Source organism: Schistocerca piceifrons, chromosome 3 (genome assembly GCF_021461385.2).
Source record: "Schistocerca piceifrons isolate TAMUIC-IGC-003096 chromosome 3, iqSchPice1.1, whole genome shotgun sequence".
In the NCBI taxonomy this organism is placed as follows: domain Eukaryota; kingdom Metazoa; phylum Arthropoda; class Insecta; order Orthoptera; family Acrididae; genus Schistocerca; species Schistocerca piceifrons.
Genome location: NC_060140.1, coordinates 141,183,435 through 141,207,057, shown reverse-complemented (window position 1 = coordinate 141,207,057; position 23,623 = coordinate 141,183,435). Strand labels below are relative to the sequence as shown.

Genomic DNA, 23,623 nt, shown 5'->3' with positions numbered 1-23,623 from the left:
CACTTTACTTTTTACCGCCCTGCCAGTGTCCAGCAATGTTCATTTGTCCAGCTAAAAGCTGTAGTAGAAAATACTAGACCACTACTGTCTACTGCAGGTCGCAACATACATAGAATTATCCGGTAAACGGGATGTGGCTAGTACTGAAATAAAAGTTTTAACCTGCCAACGTAAATTTTCAGGTGTATTTTTACGATGAAGATCACAGTTAATACTGCCAAGTCGTACTAAGTGGGCGCACAATGTAGACTTCCCACGCACACCACAATCACACACGTAGCCAGTTTTTGGTATTGACACCCGTTACCGAAGTTAAGAGTTCACTTGATCGTTTAGTTATTAAAATGCTTGCTAAATGTTGTGCACTCTGCTCTACACGTAATACCTGTTCCAGTCTTAGACCGCACAACACGCCACGCGGTTTTAACTAACAGTCAAAAGCAATAATTTTGATATTCCGTCCTAAATTCCACACGACTTCCACTGTACCCTTCACTTCAATACACTTTTTGCTACTTCGCGAACTCGTAATTAGCATTTTTCCGCGATTTTATAGTACTTTCGTCGGAGCTGCTTTCAATGAGATGTTACTAGTTCGAACCCTCAGCCCCGACTTACTTAGATCACACCAAAGGCTTTGTTCCCAGCATAGATTGGCGCGAGCCTGCATTTTTTTGATTTGCTGATATCACAAACAGCAAATCAGATTGCAGTATTATCCCGCGCTAACCCGCGCTTTTCTTCAATGACCAATCATAGTAAAACATTTCTTTCTATGGCAATTGCTAAATAAATAAATTTAGAAAAGTATAAAATATAAAATTACTCCTCCCGAAATTACCAATTAATTTGTGTTCTACTCACGATTTATTAGTACCATAAACTGACTGCACATTTAATTATAGTAAATCCCCTGTATAGTTTAATTGGTACTTCGTGAATAAACAAAACAATTTTCATTTACTTCTGTTCTTCTTCACTAATACAACACTCACACTACTAATTACTACACATATAAAACAATTATAATTATGCAAATACATTAAAAATTAGTCAAACATAACTTTACAACATTGTTTTTACTACGACTGCTAGCACTGTCCGTCATTTTCTGATCTCTACGGCCTACTAGTACAACTACGTGCAGCGCTGTAGCTCACGTCCGTGTCAGCTGGTGACATCTGTCGATGACTCATGCCTATAACGATATCGTCCTAACAAGTGACAGGAGCGATGCGAAGGCGCTACTCCTCAGTGCGAATATGTGTACCGGACCGGGATTCGAACCCAGGATCTATTACTTACTAGGCAAGTGCGTTAACCACTGTGCCATCCGGAACACAGCGTTGTCGCAACTGCGGGGACTATCTCCGCAGTCCCTCTCCATTAACTCCATGTCCGCTACTCTGAGATTCCCACAGTAGACGTATTTCAACTTCCGCACTGAAGAAGATGGATTCATTGTCCAGCTAGGCGTATCAATTATATGATATATATATATATATATATATATATATATATATATATATATATATATATATATATATATATATCAATTATATAGTCTGTCCTTTCAGGCATGTCTTTGTGTTGTAGAGGCGGCAGCCGCTGCCAGCTGGACTCACGCTGTGCCGTTGTGTTGCAGGGACTCGGAGAGCTCCTACGTGCAGCCCGACCCGCGGCTCAGCTTCTCGTCGAGCGGGCGGCCGTCCATCGCAGAGAGTGAGTACCCTCTCACCTGGCTCCTCCTGGAGCACTAGTGCTGATAAATCCTTGCAATACGTCTAACTGTTGTCTTGTTTCAGTTTCCTCCCATTTCTTTTATGCGTCGATAATTTAGTTCCCGCAGACTGGAGGGCACCGTGGCACCTGCCGCAATGCATCTCCAGCCACGTTGACGGACATGAAGCAGTTGGTGGACACAGCCGAGTCTAACGCCCTGCAACTGCGGGCGGGGTCCAACTTGGCTTTGTTCAGTGCAGGGTATCTTTGGACGGCATTTCTGTTACACAGTCACAGCCACACGCAACTTCTCGATAAGCTGTGAGTGAACGTGGTGGGCAAGTGCTATTTCGTATTGGTGACTTTTATTAGTGTGGCCTCGGACGCAGTTACAGAGCTACTTGCTATAGATTTCTTGGAGTAGGTAAAGTTCAGCGTTCTGGTCCACCGACCGCCATGGCATCCTCTGCCAGTAGCATCGTCGGATGCAGTACCGTGGGACATGTCATCGGCACACGGTTCTCCCAGTCGTTGTCGGTTCTCTTGACCTTGGAAGCTCTGCTAATCGGTCGAGTAGCTCAGTTGACCTCAAGAGGCTGAGTGCAGCCCACCACCAAAGAAAACTCCCTGGTAGTACCGGCAGTCAGCCACGTCGAACAGTCAGCTACGGAGACGGACGATTTCTTAGATTACTGTGCACTGATTCAATGGTTATTACTTCTCACTGAGGTGACACCTATGGACAGCAAATCCGCTACGATGTCTTCCCCAATGTCCTTTAGGGGTCAACAAGGATTACCATGATCTCATGGTCTAGAAGTAAATTAAAAAAAATCCACGACTGATGGTTACGGGAGGAAAGGAATTGAAATAAAAAAAAATGGAAAAGAAATACCAGATGAACTACTTGAAGATTCCTGAAATTTTTGGATTGTGTGAAGCTTTGAATCGAGTTAAGGAAGTAGTGACATTCCCAGATAAACGCTTCGTTATTCCCAGATGCGCCGATTGCTGTGGAACTCCGTCCGCAGTTCTGCTCGCACACTCAGTGGACTGTACATTAATGGAAAAGAAATGCAACGCCATTAAGGACCGTGGGAGTGTCACCGCTCAGGGGCCGCGCGGCATTAGCCGAGCGGTCTTAGGCGCTGCTGTCATAGGCTGTCCCGGCGGAGGTTCGAGTCCTCCCTCGGGCATGGGTGTGTGTGTTTGTCCTTAGGATAATTTAGTTTAAGTCGTGTGTAAGCTTAGGGATTGATGACCTTAGCAGTTAAGTCCCATAAGATTTCACACACTTTTTTTTTTTTTTTTTTTTTTTTTTTTTTTTTTTTTTTTTTTTTTTTTTTTTTTTTTTTTTGCCGCTCAGTAGCTTGACCGTGCTACCTTTGTTTTGACTCAACGGGCAACTACTGAGTTTAGATTACAGCTGAACAGTTTGTGAAACATTCAACCTTGGGTACAACCCCGCCTCGCCAACCATTACTTACTCCTCTGCAACACCCTTAGCCAATTGAATCGGATCGCATTATGAGCCTGTGAGAAGCCGACAGGATGTTTCGTGGATTGCCGCATACGTTGGCCACCGTGCATTGTTGGCGTGTCGCTGCTTTAAACAGTTATCTGTGGAACATTCCTTCATCTGTAGACCACATTCTGGACACCCGCGCAGTATGGACGCACTTCACCACCGACTCAGTGTGCGAGTGGTGGTGATCGGCCGAACATCATCCAGGAAAGAAATCCAGGTACATGTCTGTGTCTCCAGCCGTCCGTCTGTAGGAAGACTAAGATCACGTGTGCCACTGGTCACGCTACTATCGATATCACGACGCCGTGAAGCAAGACTGGTGTCGTCAAAGAGTCGACAGGAGACTGGGACGACACAGTATTGTTTCCAGTGAGAAGAGTAGGTTCTATCTGTATGCGAGTGATGGACGTACACGAATGTGGCGTGGACCCGGTGAGCTGCCTATTCCAGACTACAGAGTGTATACAGGTCCCATCTCAGTCTTCACGTTGTCGGAGGTGCAGAGGGTGCGGTCATCAATAATACTTGCGGTTACTTTTGTTATTTCTGCAGGGTGCAGTAACCACTGCCGTTACTTCGACGGGAAGGCTTTTTTCAGCACGACTCCACATACGACAGCTGTTACACAGACACCCCTTATCTTGGTATACAACAATCGTCGTGGCAAACAAGGATCTCTAACAAATTGATCACCTCTTGGACATGATGCCGCGGGAACTTATTCGTTCTCCAGAGGCTACAAGAACCAACGCCGAATTGCACCAATAGGTGCAAGATGCTTGGGACAGTCTATCGCAGGGAACAATTCGACACCATTTCGATCTTCTGCAATCGGGAATACGCTACTGCGGTGCTGCCACAGCAAGATACATTACTTATCGATGCAACTTTTTACTGTGAGGCAAGTGTCTTATTTCATCTGATTTTCTTATTATATAGTCCTGGGTTGATGGGCTACCTGTCACATCAGTTGTCACTACAAAGACTTGCTCCTTGAGTGTGCCGCATTCACTGTATACTGTATACAGCAGGCATACTCATAATGGTGGTGTCTCCCTCTCTGACACAGGAAAATGTGAAACTATTGGTGGTAGTTGACCAACACACATTGTTCTGAGAGATTTTTGCAATCAATTAATTGTGCAATTCATTACACATCTTAACAAATAGTGTACTCCTGAACTTAAATTTCCACCTATTTTAAGGAGTGACATACAAAAACAACTTCATGGTCCAGCAGCAGCAGAATTCGTGCTTCTTTTCCTTATTTGTAAATCTGAGGAAGTTACGTTTGTACGGGTTGCTTTTACAAGAAACTGTCAACATATTGGTGTTCTTCTTTAGGTATCTTGGTTGACTGTGGGGTGAGGAGCACTGAATGTTAATGAAATATGTTGCAGTTGTACACGTTGGGGCAGGGGGTGGGGGACAGAAGAAGAGGCAAAAGAGAGATACTTGTTTTATCAAATAAATTTTTTTTTATCTTATAAAGTTTCTCGTTTCAGTTGCAAGAGCGGAATATTTATCTTTTCTAATGTGCATGTTTAAAAAACTTTAAGCTCAGCACTATTTTCGATGTGTGAAGCTATTTTGTTTCCTGTTTAGAATCCCTTTCGTTGAAAATGACTGTAATATAATGACTGGCAACAGTTGGACATCTACACATGTAAACTAGTTCACATTTCCAGTGACAATGTCAAACGAAAATAAATAAATAAATAAATAAAAGAAACGAGTCCATTGTAAGGGGGTTGGGGTAAGTTTCGATAGCAAAATGGATCAAGTAAAAATAGTTACTTGAATGTAAAATTTCCGAAGCTTACAATGGGGCAAAGCATCTTTTCATATCGATCTACTTTTGTTTCGACAGGATTCAGTAATACAGAACTATGATCTTCATTTGTAGCTTTACGATAGTAAGAAAATCTTTCATCTAAATAAAACTGCATAATCCAAAACAATACCAAACATTTTGTCCAAAAATAAGGGATTTATAGTGATAAGCACGCCCAGGCGTTTCTGCTAGAAACAGACCTGGCGTTCGCCGTGACATCACCAACAAGCGCCGAGGCCTTCCTTTGAGTCGGTGTTGGTCTCATGCACCCTAGGCCTTATTTCAAAGTATTGACATACGAAGGTCAAGTACAAATGATCTCGGGGTACAACACCTATTTAATATGATTCAAAATATTCTTGCTAATGTGAATTGGCCTCGCCTGTCCTTTACTCAACTGGTACGGCGGTGTGGTCGCCGTCGGGCACACTCCGTCACGTGTGAAGCTCTGCTGTGTCTGCTGGCGGCTTCAGGGCGGTCAATGTGTTAACCTATACACACATATCCTTTTACAGCTAGAAAGATTGAAACAAGGGGACTAAAGTAAGATAAAAGTGATTTTGTAGTTCATTTACTGAAACACTTTTCAGCACTGCTATATGTGGCCTTGAGACGCCACTGGAAGAGCAGACTTGTTATAAATAGCGGTTCCCAATTTGGAAACTGGACGGAGGATACCACAATAATAATGAAAACTGACATGGGTGAGACTACAGAATAACAGAAGCAGAAACATTCCAACGAGCATGGATCGACCTATATCCCGTTCGCGAGATACGTTATGTGAGCAGAACTACTCGGATGCCAGTACGTAATGCGGAACCGACCACTAGGTGTCACAAGAGGCAGACCCGCCAGCATCAAAGGAGGCGGGGAGAATTGTTCTGTCAGTAGAAAAGCAGTAAGAGCAGAATGGGTCGGTGAAATGTGCTAATTGACTTCGAAAGTGCACTATTCATAGGATGTCACATCGGTAAACGACATTTCAGCCCTTCTAAACCTGCCCAAGTCAACTGTTGGTGGTACTACCGTGAAGTAAAAACGTGGATGAACAGCCACAACTTAACCAAGGTCAGGCAAACCCCTTGTACTGACGCCACAGCGACTGTTCAACTTTGCGAAGGGGGTTTGCAAAAAAAATCGAATGACATCAGGGAGACGAATTACATATGAATTTCAAAGAGCTCCCAGGTCTTGATAGCACTATGCCTGTGCGTGGGGTGTCGAAAAGTATGGTGTGCAGTGATAGAACAGTTCCTCTTAAGCCACGAATTTCTATCGTCAAAGATAAGAGATGTTTGAGGTAGTTTAAAGAGCTAACACTACTGAACAGTGGATGACAGGAAACGAGTGATATTTGGTATGATCAAATACACTATACGTCCTGGCAGTCTGTAGGAATGGTATGAGTTTCGCGAAAACCTGCAGAACGTTACTGCTGTCATGTGCACTACGAACAGTGAAGTAATGGGGAAGTGGTGTTACGGTATGTAAGTGTGTTTCGTGTTACGGTGCGGTTCTTTCATTGCGCCTAAGCTAACGCTAAATGCAGGAGGATGTGAACACTTTTTACAGAATTGTGTAGTGCGTACAGCAGAGGAGGATTTCGGAGACGATGATTGATTGTAGCAAATGTGAGGCAGTGGCTTGTGGACAGTAACATTCCTAAATTGGACTGGTCTGTCCAGACGCCGAATCTGAATCCAATGGAACACCTTTGGGATGAGTTAGAAGTTGACTTTGCTCCAGACATCAACGTCCAACATCACAATCCGTTATCACTATCTTCTCTTTTTTCGGCTCTTGAGGAAGTGCTCAAACCATCACAAAGGTGAAGGATAGACACGCCGAATATTAATGTTCGCTACAGAATACTTTTGATCAGATAACGTATTTGAAATGTGAATTCCTCGATCAAATCCTTCTCTGACAGGGCTCAGATTTCACCCTCTGTCCATTCTAATTCATCTCATTACATACTGCAACTAAGTGTTCACGCATTCCTATTAATAGATCTGTCGTTTCCATGTGTCGATGTAAAGCTGCATTGGTATCAGCAATGACTAAGGAATTCAGGTGAGAAAAGTCGAGGGACAGCGATATGCACATGTACAAATGGCTGCAGTATCGTGTACATAAGATATAAATGGGCAGTGCTTTGGTGGAACTGTCATTTACAGCCGTGTGAGTAATGTGAAAAGATTTTCGACGTGATTGTGGCCTCACCAGGAATTAAGAGACAATGAAGCTGAATGGTAGTTGGAGCTAGACGCATGGGACATTCCATTTCGGAAATCGGTAGGGAATTCAGTTTCCCGAGATACACAGTATCAACGGTGCGCCGAGAGTACCAGATGTCAGGCATTAACTCTCACTAAGGAAAACGCAGTGACCGACGGTCTTCACTTAACAACCGAGAGCAGCAGCGTTTGTGAAGACAGTGCTAACAGACAAGCAACACCCCAGAAATCAATGTAGGACGTCTGACGACCGTATGCGTTACGACAGTGCGGCAAAATTTGGCGTTCATGGGCTATGGCAGCAGACGATGGACGGGAATGGCATTGCTAACACCACGACAATGACTGCAATGCCTCTCCTGGGCTCGTGACCATATCGATTCGACTCTAGACGACTGGAAAACCGTAGCCTCGTCGTATGAGTCCTGACTTCAGGTGGCAAGAGCTGATGGTTGGGTTGGAGTGAAGTGCAGACCCCACGAAACCGTCGACTCAAGTTGTCAGCAAGGCATTGTGCAAGCTAGTGCGGGCTGTGTTTACATGGAATGGAATGGGTCCTTTCGTTCAACTGAACCAATCATCTTCTGCTACGTAGAGACATTTGCAGCTATTCATGGTCTTCATGTTCCCAAACAACGATGGAATTTTTGTGGATACCATTGCGCCATGTTATTGGATCACAGTTGTTCGACCGGCCAGAGTGGCCGAGCGGTTCTAGGCGCTACAGTCTGGAACCGCGCGACCGCTACGGTCGCAGGTTCGAATCCTGCCCTGGGCATGTATGTGTGTGATATCCTTAGGTTAGTTAGGTTTAAGTAGTTCTAAGTTCTAGGGGACTGATGACCTCAGAAGTTAAGTCCCATAGTGCTCAGAGCCAATTGAGCCATTTGAACAATTGTTCGCGATCGATTTGAAGAACATTCTTGACAACTCGATCCAATTATTTAGCCACCCACCTCGCCTGACACGAACGCCGCTGAACATTTATGGGACATTAGTGAGAGATCAGTTCGTGCACAAAAGCCTGCGCCGGCAACACTTTCGTAATTATTGACGGCTGTCAAGACAGTATGGCTCAGTATTGCTGCAGAGGTCTTCAGCAACATCTCTAGTTCGTGACAAGTCGAATTGCTGAACTATGGGGGGAAAAACGAGATCCGACACGATATTAGGGCGTATCCTACAACTTTTGTCATCTCAGTACAAAACAATCTTACACAATGTCCCGAGTCTTGACGTGAGCGTACACTGTGCTGTTACAAGTGTGCAACATTATCGGTGGAAGTACCTCTTCAGTTTTGAGATGACCTCACACTAAAAAATCCACAGGATTGAAGTCAGCTAACCTGTGAGGCCAAGCTAGAGCCTGATGGAGCTACGCATCTTGGAGCACATGGACGCGTTCGATGTTATCATACAACAGCAGCAAAATGTGCGGGCGCCCCATAATGCACAAACCAAATTCATGGGCTAAGGGTGCAGTTAAAGGCCATCTAGATGGGGACTTGGCCGAAAAGTTTACGTTATTCCTACTAACTGCGACATTGTATCGTACAGAACTCAATGTCATCTCGTAGCCACATATTCACAAGCATTTCGCAACGATCCGTCAACGGATCCCTGTTTACGTGAACGTTTTTATCTTTATTATCGTATACCTTAACCATGATTGTTATGTACCCTGTGTACGTCTCACTTAATAGTATAAAACCAATTTAAGACAAACAGCTCGGTAATCAGGCATCTGGGAATGCATAGGAGGGTTTCTCTTAAGCGTTGCCATGTGGCTAATAATGATGTTAAAGAAACTGCTACTACAAACACCACGCGGAGCTTGATTTCCAAGGCAGTTTTCTATTGAATGGTTGGATCCATTTTGTCTTCTACTTTTGTCTTTACTGGTCACATTGCCCTAATAAAATGTGTTTTCGTGTTTGTCGGTTGAATAGATTTTCATTACGCAGCGGCCGAAAGTACATGCAGTTTCCAGCGGGCTTTCAAAATCTACCTTTCATAATTTTGGCTTCAGTGTATATTCGCCATTGATAAAACTGCAGCACGCACTTTGAAGCAGTTGACCTTGTGCAGTTACCTTTGTTATATACTTACTGCGTAGTCGCTTTGTTTCGCCACCTGCGCTGCGAATATAAACGGAAAGCCATTTCGAACTGCGTGTACTGGGGTGATGTTTATGCTTGTGATAGCTATTGGAGCTGTACTTGTTTATAGTCGCAAAGTATTGTAATCGCCGAGTTAATGGTCCCCAAGGTACGTTAAGGTTTGTAAACATCGGGCACGCTACGTCGAGTACCGATGTCGTGACATGTGTGGCTCGACTAAATAATGAGGGTCACCATGTAGCGTGGTCAGGACGGTTGGACTTCAAAAAAGCAAAGGACAGAAAATTTCACAAGTAGAATGATAATAATAGGTACAAATACAGGTGTGGAAAATCTCAGATGTTATAGTATTTTGGGCTGAAAATTATTGAAATGCATCTACAAAATGCTTCAAACTAATCCAGCTTAAGGGTAACAGTTAAAGTTAGTTAACACTGAGCGGAAGAAAAATTAACGGCATCCGGCTTAAGATCAGTATTGGAAAAGTCAACAAAACATAATAAATGTAGAAGGTCTGATATTGTCACCCCAAACGAGAATCAAAGTCCAAATCCGATGACACGCATGCCCATGAAATACTGCTCTTAGCACTGAAAGCACGTTTATTACTGATACCAAAGTGTAGTCGTAACAGAACTGACTTCCTGGAGAGGGAGTGCAGCTGTTCGTACAAACAACGACTATTGAAGAGTATACAAACGTAAGATATTTCGAAAACATCTCGGCAACGATATATACTTAATAATAAATAGTTCTGGTGTTCAATTTTGAACTGGCAATCCGCCACATGTTAACCAGCGATGCTTTCCGCTATGCCACATTGCATTGCATCCACAGCTCGCCGCAATATTAATTCATGGCAGAGGAAAATGGAACCAAGAATGATACCAGATGTAGATTACGGAGGTCTTACTTGGTCAGATAGTAATGTGCCTTCGAGGGAGTGAAAGTAAAATGTCTAAAGCACAGCATTGTTTGGGATTGAAACTTGGAGCAGAAGACATTTGCTGAAGAAAGAACAGCATCCACGTGAAATGTTGTGCTTCATCGAGATATTAAAATTAAGGAAACACGTAAAATCACTTATGAGAATGATGATGTCGATGGAAAACGTTTCCCATAGGAAATGACAGTTTAGACGTTGTCATTCTGGTGACTGGCATTTCAGTCACCGACATGATCTCTGGTACAAAATACTCTCGCTACTCGTGCCGCATCAGAACAGAATCGTTCCGTGATACTCTCCATCGCCTTTGTCTGGAACAAAACTGTCGTAATGTCTATGATATTATATGGCCGTTTCTGATCTTCATGCTTCGTCTGGACATGATACTGCTGTAGAACGTGTCGATGTTTATCATGATAGTAGCAACCGGTGGAACGTGAAAGACATGGTGAATTTGGTGCTAATATCACAATGTTGGGAAACAGCTTCCACATAGGGCCAAATTTATGATCGTTACAGTAGTTGCTATATTAGTGGCGGAAGGTAACGGGCTCTAGACAGAAAGATAGTACAGAGAAATTCGACGAGTTGATTACGTTTTCGGCAACATACCCTCTGGATCTCGCGCCACACATAATTAATCAGACCAAACGCGGATGCCACTTTCTGAATGTGAGTGTCCCTAATACAATTACTCAAGAGGGGTTAATTCCGAAAATCGTATATGCTGTGAAGGACATCGATGTAGTTCAGAGTACGAATGTTGAAAGAGAATTGGTTTTGTAATCTCGCTAGTATTTCTAGGAAGAGCATTGAGAGTATCCTTCTGATTTTATCTGAACTGAATTAAGTTAGCTCAAGTGATGTGAATGCAGTCAGTGGGGGTGGTATCAAAGAATACCGCTCACAATTGCTGAAACTGCACTGTAATCAATAAATCGTTGAAAATGAAATGGAATCCGATTCTTCCGTTATCTGCGGATAGTCACCTTAACAGTGTTTTCAGTGTCCTCCATAGACACTTGTAGCCCGGCCTTAACCTCACCACTTTCGACATCTTTGGCGTTATTAACGAAATTTGAGTCTCCTACCTGAATTATTTTCAGAAGTGTTCTACTGCTAAATAAATAGTTATAAGAAGTTCCCCAATCAAATTAAATAAAAATCTCATTTCATCTGCGGGGAACGTCCTTATTCCTCCTTCCTCAGCCCATCTAATTTTCCATACTGTTCTGTAGCAGCACATGGCAGATGCTGCGTTTATCTTCTGCTCCGTTTTCCTCACTATCCATGATACACGATCGTACAATGCGGTGCTCCAAAGGTACATTCTCAGAAATTTATTTCTCACATTAAGACCTGTGTTTGATACTAGTAAACTTCTCATGACCAGGAGTGCGCTTTCTGGCAGTGCTAGCTGATTTTTATGCCCCCTTGCCCCGTCAGTCATGGGTTATTTTGCTGCCTAGGTAGCACAATTCTTTAAAGTCGTCTACTTCGTGCCCACAATTTCTGATGTTAAGTTTCTCGCTGTTCTCCTTTTTGCTACTTCTCATTAATTTTCCCTTTTTCTGGTTTACTCTCAGTCCACATTCTGTGCCCATTAGACTGTTCATTCCATTCAACAGCTCTTCTTCACTTTCGCTGAGGATAGCAATGTAATCAGCAAAAGTTATCATTGTTATCTTTTTATCCTAAATTTTAATCTCTTTTTAAAAACTTTCTTTTATTTCCGTCACTGTTTCTTCGATGTACAGATTGAACACTAGGCGCAGAATACAGCATAGCTGTCTTACTCCCTTTAATTAGAACACTTCGTTTTTGGGCTTGTTCCATATTGGTCCTTGTACCTACTGTACATCACCCGTCTTTCCCTATAACTTACTCCTATTTTTCTCGGAATTTCGAACACCTTGCAGCATTTTACACTGTCGAACGCTTTTTGTAAGTCGACACATCCTATTGGCGTATCTTGATTTTTCTTCACCCTTGCTTCCTATGTCAAGCGAAACATCAAAACCGCCTCTGTGGTGCCTTTACCTTTCCTAAAGCCAGAATAATCGTGTATAACGTACCCTCAATTTTCTTTTCCACTCTTCTTTATATTGTTCTTATTAGCAACCAGGGTGTGTGAAATGTTAAGCTCCTCGTACTTACCTGCAATTGATATGATCGGCATTTTGCGGATTATATTTTTCCAAATCTGTCATTGACTATATAATAACAGATCAGGAATTCAGGAAGGCTGTGAGGGACACACGTGTATTCAGGGGATTCTTTGATGACACTGATCATTATTTAATCTGCAGTGAAATTGGGATTGTGAGGCCGAAAGTGCAGGAGGTCAGGTCCATATGTAGGAGGATAAGAGTGGAGAAACTTCAGGATAAGGGAATCAGGCACAAGTACATAACAGCGATCTCAGAAAGGTACCAGTTAGTTGAGTGTAGTCAATTACAGTCATTGGAAAAGGAATGGACAAGGTACAGGGACACAGTACTAGAAGTGGCTAAAGAATGTCTTGGAACAGTAGTGTGTAAAAGTAGGATGAAGCAAACAGCTTGGTGGAATGATACAGTCAAGGCAGCCTGTAAAAGGGAAAAGAAGGCGTATCAAAAATGGTTACATACCAGAACCCAGGTAGACAGAGAAAGTTATGTTGAAGAAAGAAACAAAGCCAAACAGATAATTGCAGCATCCAAGAAGAAATCGTGGGAAGACTTTGGAAACAGGTTGGAGACTATGGGTCAAGCTGCTGGAAAACCATTCTGGAGTGTAATTAGCAGTCTTCGAAAGGGAGGTAAGAAGGAAATGACAAGTATTTTGGACAGGTCAGGAAAACTGCTGGTGAATCCTGTGGATGCCTTGGGCAGATGGAGGGAATATTTTGAAGAGCAGCTCAATGTAGGTGAAAATGCGATATGTAATGTTTCAGATTTCGAGGTAGAATGCGATAGGAATGATGATGGAAATAGGATCACATTTGAGGAAGTGGAAAAAATGGTCAATAGATTGTAGTGCAATAAAGCGGCTGGGGTGGATGAAATTAAGTCGGAACTCATCAAATACAGTGGAATGTCAGGTCTTAAATGGCTACACAGGATAATTGAAATGGCCTGGGAGTCGGGACAGGTTCCATCAGACTGGACAAAAGCAGTAATCACACCAATCTTTAAACATGGAAACAGAAAAAATTGTAACAACTACAGAGGTATCTCTTTAATCAGCGTTGTGGGTAAAATATTCTCAGGTATTGTTGAAAGGAAAGTGCGAGTATTAGTTGAGGACCAATTGGATGAAAATCAGTGTGGGTTTAGGCCTCTTAGAGGCTGTCAGGACCAGATCTTTAGCTTACGGCAAATAATGGAGAAGTGTTATGAGTGGAACAGGGAATTGTATCTATGCTTTATAGATCTAGAAAAGGCATATGACCGGGTTCCTAGGAGGAAGTTATTGTCTGTTCTACAAGATTATGGAATAGGAGGCAAACTTTTGCAAGCAATTAAAGGTCTTTACAGGGATAGTCAGGCAGCAGTTAGAGTTGACGGTAAATTGAGTTCATGGTTTAGAGTAGTTTCAGGGGTGAGGCAAGGCTGCAACCTGTCTCCACTGTTGTTCATATTATTTATGGATCATATGTTGAAAACAATAGACTGGCTGGGTGAGATTAAGATATGTGAACACAAAATAAGCAGTCTTGCATATTCCGCATATTAGTTGTGATGGCAGATTCGATTGAAAATTTGCAAAGTAATATTTCAGAGCTAGATCAGAAATGTAAGGACTATGGTATGAAGATTAGCATCTCCAAAACGAAAGTAATGTCAGTGGGAAAGAAATATAAACGGATTGAGTGCCAAATAGGAGGAACAAAGTTAGAACAGGTGGACGGTTTCAAGTACTTAGGATGCATATTCTCACAGGATGGCAACTTAGTGAAGGAACTGGAAGCGAGGTGTAGCAAAGCTAATGCAGTGAGCGCTCAGCTACGATCTACTCTCTTCTGCAAGAAGGAAGTCAGTACCAAGACTAAGTTATCTGTGCACCGTTCAATCTTTCGACCAACTTTGTTGTATGGGAGCGAAAGCTGGATGGATTCAGGTTACCTTATCAACAAGGTTGAGATTACGGATATGAAAGTAGCTAGGATGATTCCAGGTACTAGTAGATGGGGACAATGGCAGGAGGGTGTCCACAATGAGGAAATCAAAGAAAAACTGGGAATGAACTCTATAGATGTAGCAGTCAGGGCGAACAGGCTTAGATGGTGGGGTCATGTTAAACGCATGGGAGATGCAAGGTTACCCAAGAGACTCATGGATTCAGCAGTAGAGGGTAAGAGGAGTCGGGGCAGACCGAGGAGAAGGTACCTGGATTCGGTTAAGAATGATTTTGAAGTAATGGGTTTAACATCAGAAGAGGCACCAATGTTAGCACTGAATAGGGGATCATGGAGGAACTGTATAAGGGGGGCTATGCTCCAGACTGAACGCTGAAAGGCATAATCAGTCTTAAATGATGATGATGATGATGATGATGATGATGATCTAGTGGTGCATCGCCAGTGTCGTAGAGCCTGAACACAAACTTGAATAGTCACTTGGTTGGAAATTTTCCACCAATGATTTTAGAAATGCCGAAGGAATATTATGCCAATGGCCTTGCCGCAGTGGTGACACCGGTTCCCGTCAGATCACCGAAGCTAAGGGCTGTCGGGCTGGGTTAGCACTTGGATGGGTGACCATCCGGTCTGCCGAGCGCTGTTGGCAAGCAGGGTGCACTCAGCCCTTGTGAGACAAATTCAGGAGCTAGTTGATCTACATATAGCGGCTTCGGTCTCGGAAACCGACATACGGCCGGGAGAGCGGTGTGCTGACCGCCCTTCCATATCCGCATCCAGTGACGCCTATGGGCTGGCCGGTCAGTACCGTAGGGCCTTCATGGCTTGTTCGGGAGGAGTTTAGTTTTAGAAGGAATATTATCTATCCGTTATGCCTTATTTGATCTCAAATATTCCAGAGCTCTTTTAAGTTCTCTGATATGGGATCCCTTGTGTTTTCCCTATCAGCTCTAGTTTCTTCTTTATCACGTTGTCAGACTAGTCTTCCCCTCATACAGGCCTTCGATGTAATATTTCAACCTATCCCCTCTCTCCTCTCCGTTTAACAGTGGATTTGCTGCTACAGTCTTTATGTTATCATCCTTGCATTTAATTTTGCAGAAGTAACCACGTCTTTCCTTGAACATTTTTGTACTTCCCATGACCATTTTTGTACTTCCTATTTTCGTCTGTCATTTGAAATATTTCTTCTGTTATTCAAGATTTCTTCGAAGTTACCTTCCTGGTACCCATGCTTGCCTTACTGTATCTGTAATAGTCATTTTTAGACATGTCCACAAATTTTCAACTGAAGTGCCCACTCTGGTATGCGTTATCGATATATTCACATCTTTAGCGAACTTCAACCGCGTCTCCTCATTATTCAGCACTTCAGCATCCCACTTCCTACCACATTAATTCTTCCGTAAGAGTCTCTTAAACTTCAGTCTGCTTTTCATCATTTCTAAATTATGATATCTGTATCTGCCTTAAAATCCAGTGTCTGATTTCGGAATCTTTGTGTGACCATGATGTAATCCAGTTGGAATATTTCCTTGTACCGAGACTTTTCCATGTATATCTCCTCCCCTTCTGATTCTTGAACAGAATATTTGCTGTTACCATCTGAAATTTCTTGCAAAACTCAGCCTTTGCCTTCTCTCATTTCTACTACCAGGCCGTATTCTCCCGTAAACCTCTCTTCTAGTCCTCTCCCTATTCTCGTTTCCCAATCCACAACGATTATTGAATTTTCATCTCCCTTTACATACTGAATTACCAGTTCACTTTCGCTACATAGTTCCTCTCTCTTCATCTTCTGCTTACGACTCTCGTTGTAGGAATCTGGAGATAACAAACTTATTACTGAATTGTCGTCGGCCGGGGTGGCCGAGCGGTTCTAGGCGCTACAGTCTGGAACCGCGCGACCGCTACGGTCGCAGGTTCGAATGGATGTGTGTGATATCCTTAGGTTAGTTAGGTTTAAGTAGTTCTAACTTCTAGGGGACTGATGACCTCAGAGTGCTCAGAACCATTTGAAGCATTTTGAACTGAATTGTCACCCTATAACTCTCTCTGCCCAACTTCCCTATTCGCAGCGAATCCTACTCCCGTTATACTGTTTTCCACTTCTGTTGATGGTACCCTATATTCGACTGACCAGAAATCCCCATGACTTTAAACAGAACTAAGATCAGAAGTTTATGTTCTCAAGAGGAAATGTAAGGGTTAGAGTGTCTGTGCACCCTTCTACCCTGAACTAAATTTTCGGTGTCTCTCTCATGGTTCCATCTGTGACACAAGAGGTCCTTTGTCGAGTTATGTGGAAAACATATCACTAGGGAACTAATTTATCTCTTATTTGTTCACTGATTCACTTACTTCATCACGCATTATTAGAGCATCTAAATCACTTTCTTAATTCTAAATAGACAACGTTAGTGAGTTAACATAGCAGTAGATGCAGTACATGAACAGTACATAATAACAGTAACAGGTATAGTAAACATTACAATACACATACTGCAGCATCAGTGAATTGTAGGGATAAAAATAATGGCAACTGAGGCAGCAAACGTATACATAGTAAATCATAAACGTCAGCCTAATTACCAAAAATATGTGTGTGAAATCTTATGGGACTTAACTGCTAGGGTCATCAGTCCCTAAGCTTACACACTACTTAACCTAAATTACCCTAAGGACCAACACACACACCCATGCCCGAGGGAGGACTCGAACCTCCGCCGGGACCAGCCGCACAGTCCATGACTGCAGCGCCCCAGACCGCTCGGCTAATCCCGCGCCCTAATTACCACTGCAGTAATAAATTTCTCTGCTACTTTTGTCGAATGTGAATAATGAAAAGTATCAGAAGTATATGACAGCACTAGAAAGGAAATAAAATTTGAAGAACAAGTTCTGGTCCTGAGAGGCTCCACAAGTGTAATACTGGCCACCGAAACTGAAACAGTAAAAAAGATAGCAAATAACACGTCTTTAGTTACTGTGTGTTTACAGTATAGAAGGAAGAACAGACTATTAAATTTGCACGTGAATTAGGGTGTACACGGTGCAAAATTTATGGCACTGAAGTGCTACCGCGGGCAGCAAAAAGAATCTAACCCGGCTGAGCGCTGAGTTGAACTAACAAGTGTAAGAACAGAAGGAAACTTGCCGATTCACCGTGCTGTCCAGCGCAGCTGTACGCGTCTGTGGGTGCACACGGAGAACGCTGGTAGCCTGCTTGTGAAGGAGGAGCAGTGCCATTACGTGTACAGCGTGACGCGCTCTGCCTTAGCTTTGCAGTCTTTCTCGCACGAATTTACAGAAACTGTTCATTAAGAAAGGATTTTTACATTAAATATAAATCTACGTATCACCTTCATGGTTAAATGTTCTCCTTAATGGATATACCTGCAATAACATTGACATTTAAGGAAGATATAGTGCAAAATTCTAAGAGTTTTCAATGCATAAAAGCGGACGCTATGGTTTTGCTTTTGGTACGTATTACAGTATATGATGCCGCGTATAAAATTTAGATAACATATAGAATTTTGCTTTAGACTTGGGAAGAAGTCTCTGTCTCTAATCTCTAATGACCTCGATATTGACGGACTTTTAACTCTGATTTCTTTCTTTCAGACTCTGGCCCTCATGGTCCCCGATTTAATCCTGGGTAGAGGCAGTGACTTTCCCCTGTTCCAGGCCCTGGAGAACTGACGTATGTCCATTCATAAGCCTGTCGTCAGAATGAGCAGCGAGGTCTTCCCTGGGGATAAAGAACGTCCTGGGCGGGAGACCCCCTCTCCACCCCTTCCTCGTGGCATGGCGACCAGAAAGACTGCACTCTATTTGCGGTCATGGGCTTACGTGACAGACTTTTCCCTCTCTTTACTTTTTCCTCAGTGTTGGTGTGCCCACAAATCCCCTTGGCGTAGCTGTAGTTTACGGCGTTCAGCACTCACAGATGGAAACATGTGTGAGTACGGAAATCTGAGACAAGCCCAGGGGTAAAACCATCTGACATATGTTCCCATTTGGCTCAACACATTCACTCTATTTAATTTTTTTAAAGGAGAAGAAGAAAGCGTCCATTGCTCGCCCATCAGCATTATAACTGACAGCCACTGCTGCGTTCACATGTGGAGCAGTTTTGCACCAGTGTCGACGTCAGCCTTGAACTTCACCGGCAGAGGACCGCCCACGCGACCGCCGTAGCTTTTGTCCTTAATTTGATTGTGCGCCATCAGCGCCGTATGTGATGCGTGCGCCAGTAATTGAGTTGAAAGTCGCTCCTGCTGCAACAGCGGTTGCGCTCGGCGAGCCGTACACATGTGGCAATGACCCCAAACACCGCCTCCGCCAAAACACTCGACGGCTAGCCAGACTTCGCAGTGACTCTCTGTAGTGCTGCGTTCACCGAGCGCGCCAGTAGCTGCAGATACGCATACAGAGTTAGATTGGCCAACGCAACTACGGCGGCGATGTTTCGTCCACACTAGGTACGAACGAGCGATAGAAAAGTGCAAAATCAGCTGAAATACGTCTTGCGCTGAGGCAGGAACACGATATGAAATTGAGAAAAGTAGTTCAGTAAACATGTATAAAACGTTATCTGACTTCTTGCCACGTCAGTTCACTGTAAAACCTAAAGCTTCCGTCGAGTAGCATCCCCCCCATTCCATCCTGTTTTCTCCCCGCCTAACCTCTCCCTACCTCCCTTCTCCCCCCCCCCCCCCTCGAGTCCTTTTGTATTCCCCTCCTCTACCTTCCCCACTCCCTGTCGCGTCTGCCCAGCACCCCACACCCCTCTTATGGGTCCTCATCCTCCATCGGCTCCTTTCCCCAGCCCCCCCCCCCCACCCCCTTCGCTTTTCCTCTCCTTCCCCCCTTTTTATTTTCCCATCATCTGTCTAGTTTCTCCCCACCTGCTCTCGGCTGTGGTTGCATGTTTGCCAACCTTTTAGTGCAGTGTTCCAGTGAATGTTCAGTGTTGTTCGTCTTTCCAATGTGTTGCGAACAGAAACCATGCTGTCGCTGGGTGTGAATTTTATGTCTTTTGCGAACAGAAACCAGACTGTCGCCGTGTTTTTTTAATTGTCTGTCTATTGTTTTACCTGTCTGCTTCATACGCATTTTATTAGCCTCATCATCCCTTTGTGCTATGTTTTAAGTTGAACGCCATGTTACTATTTAAGTCCCCGATTTTATCGCCTGCTTTTATTATTATCTTCATCTTTTTAATACAATGTCTGTAGGCTGAAGAGTGGCATTCTAAGTTGCTGCCAGCCCGCCCTCTTTGGGGGTAATCGAAATTCAATAAAGGAAAAAAAAAATCGAGCAGCTCCATCATCTTCGTCAAGAGCAACTGACTGTCAAAACTGCTGCTTTAGTGGTCTTATATGTCCCATAGACGGCTTCTGATTAGTGGGCAATCACGTAATACTGTCGCAGATGGTGCAACGTCTGCCTTGGTAACGCAACCGCTTCCGAAATAGCGTGTATATTGCAACGAATGTATCTCTTCTCTGAATCGAAAACAAGCTTCCGTGCGCCGCTGAGATTGTATCCGCTATCACGTTTGAAGTTCTTCTCGCACATTCTTTACACCCTCTTTAGTTCCAGAATCCCAGTATGTGGATACCTGGGAGAAACCTTCCATTTGTCAAATAATATTTTGTGTTTGTTTGTGTGGCTGTGCTCAGAAACTGCAGATTTCTCCAGTTCTCGAATTTTAATGTGCCTTTGATGTTATGCGCAGCCTCAGTGTTCCTGGCATTTAAACAACAGTGCCGTCACGAAAGACTTCGTTCTGTGCAGTAAACGTTTTTTGAACTGTCCAGTAGTTGCTAGACCAATAAGACATCCCCTTGTCTTATTTACGCTTACAGTACCTCTAGCTCACACGGTGAATGTAAAAACTATTTACGCACATAGACATACCCGGTCTGGAATTTGTTCAGCATAGGAATCAGTGCCCTAACGAGAACACAGACAACAGATTTGAGTGTTTTCCAAGTCATGTGCAAAAAGTGAAGTAAAAATTAAATAAACGTCACGCCAGATAAGATAAATTTGTAAACAATCGTCCATTTCTGATGGTCGACAACTGTTTGAAGGCATAACAAAAAGTAATTATACGACGTTTTTGCAGAACCATTTTCGGAATTCAGCCTGTATTGCTTTCATAGTTCCCATAATACTAAACTAAATCGCAATATTAAACTATACTGTAATAACGAACTAAGAAAAAATTGACAAGAATAATACACCACAAGAAAGATCACTGTCTTAATTTACACAGTGCATCAGCAGGTGCAGTGTGTCATGAGACTAAAATATGTTGCTAAGGCAATTTGTGCAGCAAACAAATCTTGGCTCTTAGTTAGTGTGAAATATGCTCAAGCAACCAGCAAAAAATCTTCCCCTTCTTTTTCTTGTATCTTTGTCCCACATCGGCTCAAAGTCGGCTTGGTTAATTTCGCATGTTTAATTTAAGGGGTGGCCAGATGCTCTTCCTGTCGCTACTCCGTTATCCCACGAGATGGAATACGTGTACCCCAACTGTCTGCATGTGGTGTTAGTCCTGTGAAAGTGAGCGAAAGTTTGCTAAATGTTTGTCAATTGTTGAATTTGGCAGGAATAGGGTACCAGCGTAATATTCACCAAGTGGGATGTGGAAAACCGCCTAATAACGACATCCAGACCAACCAGCACACTGACCCTCGTCGGTAATCCACCGGACGCGTCCAGTGCGGGTCCGGTGCCCCTCCCCGTTTCGGAAGCGGCGCTTTAGCACGCACGGCTATCCTGGCGGATAACGAAGCAGCTACAAATGCGGAAAATATGTGCCAACAATTTGTTCGCCCAACAGTCAATGGTAACAGCGAAACGGAATAAAGCCTGACGTTCTGAAACGTAATAACATTGAAACTGACATCATATATTAGAACAACCATGGCAAATAAATTGGCGAGATTTTACATTAACAGCAAGGTCTGGTACCAGTAGGTTTCGTAAAATCTGTTGGTCATATGCAATAAATCTTAAATGAACGTAGTGCGTCCAAAAATCACTTAATTGAAATACTCGATGGTACGAATGACATCTAGAGGAACAAGCGAAAGCAGTCACATGTAACTTTAAGACCGAATGTGAATAAAGGAAACAGGCAAATATTTATAACGACAGGCATCCCTCACAGCTGTTATCTAACTTTGCTTGTGAGAAAGGGGTTCGAAAAGTATGATAGCGTCTACAGAGAAATTTACTAGTCAGCTGGAAACACATTTTTCCTTCGTGCTTTATGTCTACTCTGTTTACTGTAAGTGTCCACAGATTTCTTCTTTCCTCATTCCGTACGAAATCCACCTTCTCTTCCGTGAATGGGAGTTGGTCAAATACATACTGCACATAAGTTAACGTGCTTGCTTCAGAACCGTACTGGTTTTGACGATGAATACATTCATATTTGAACTTCGAAAACATAGTTCTCATTGTCAGGTAGAATCACATATTTATTCTGAAACGCGTAAAATCTGTAGAACCTTGTGCCTGACGAAAGTGCAAACACATACAGAGGACATAACAAATCTGAAAACAATTCAAGTACGATACTGCAGTCGTTTGAAGCACATGGAAATCAGACTGGGAATATGATACTGCAAGAACAATTCAAGAGAACATTGAGAGACCTTTGTGATGGAAACAAGGTCGCTGGAGCACACAGACGATGTTCCCTCAGAGATACGACGTCCTTGGCAGAGACAGCCATGACAAAATTATTGCACCCAATGTGCAAGACGTGTGACACAAACGAAATACTGTCAGACTTAAGGAAGAATGTAATGGTTCCAATTCCAATAAGGTACGTACTGACGTGCGTGAATACTGCCGAGGCACGGTTCAAAATACACTCCTGGAAATGGAAAAAAGAACACATTGACACCGGTGTGTCAGACCCACCATACTTGCTCCGGACACTGCGAGAGGGCTGTACAAGCAATGATCACACGCACGGCACAGCGGACACACCAGGAACCGCGGTGTTGGCCGTCGAATGGCGCTAGCTGCGCAGCATTTGTGCACTGCCGCCGTCAGTGTCAGCCAGTTTGCCGTGGCATACGGAGCTCCATCGCAGTCTTTAACACTGGTAGCATGCCGCGACAGCGTGGACGTGAACCGTATGTGCAGTTGACGGACTTTGAGCGAGGGCGTATAGTGGGCATGCGGGAGGCCGGGTGGACGTACCGCCGAATTGCTCAACACGTGGGGCGTGAGGTCTCCACAGTACATCGATGTTGTCGCCAGTGGTCGGCGGAAGGTGCACGTGCCCGTCGACCTGGGACCAGACCGCAGCGACGCACGGATGCACGCCAAGACCGTAGGATCCTACGCAGTGCCGTAGGGGACGCACCGCCACTTCCCAGCAAATTAGGGACACTGTTGCTCCTGGGGTATCGGCGAGGACCATTCGCAACCGTCTCCATGAAGCTGGGCTACGGTCCCGCACACCGTTAGGCCGTCTTCCGCTCACGCCCCAACATCGTGCAGCCCGCCTCCAGTGGTGTCGCGACAGGCGTGAATGGAGGGACGAATGGAGACGTGTCGTCTTCAGCGATGAGAGTCGCTTCTGCCTTGGTGCCAATGATGGTCGTGTGCGTGTTTGGCGCCGTGCAGGTGAGCGCCACAATCAGGACTGCATACGACCGAGGCACACAGGACCAACACCCAGCATCATGGTGTGGGGAGCTATCTCCTACACTGGTCGTACACCACTGGTGATCGTCGAGGGGACACTGAATAGTGCACGGTACAACCAAACCGTCATCGAACCCATCGTTCTACCATTCCTAGACCGGCAAGGGAACTTGCTGTTCCAACAGGACAATGCACGTCCGCATGTATCCCGTGCCACCCAACGTGCTCTAGAAGGTGTAAGTCAACTACCCTGGCCAGCAAGATCTCCGGATCTGTCCCCCATTGAGCATGTTTGGGACTGGATGAAGCGTCGTCTCACGCGGTCTGCACGTCCAGCACGAACGCTGGTCCAACTGAGGCGCCAGGTGGAAATGGCATGGCAAGCCGTTCCACAGGACTACATCCAGCATCTCTACGATCGTCTCCAT

At 44.0% G+C, this 23,623-nt stretch overlaps 1 protein-coding gene and 1 pseudogene across 1 annotated transcript in view; both read left to right on the top strand.

The window, feature by feature from the left end:
* The window catches only part of LOC124788467 (tyrosine-protein kinase receptor torso-like), a 151,629-nt gene that overhangs the window by 68,612 nt on the left and 59,394 nt on the right, over positions 1-23,623 (top strand). Inside the window, exon 7 of the mRNA XM_047255737.1 lies at positions 1,646-1,722. Coding sequence (XP_047111693.1) covers positions 1,646-1,722 — 77 coding nt within the window. The remainder of the gene's footprint in view (positions 1-1,645; positions 1,723-23,623) is intronic.
* Positions 15,042-15,159, top strand: LOC124791186 (annotated as a pseudogene).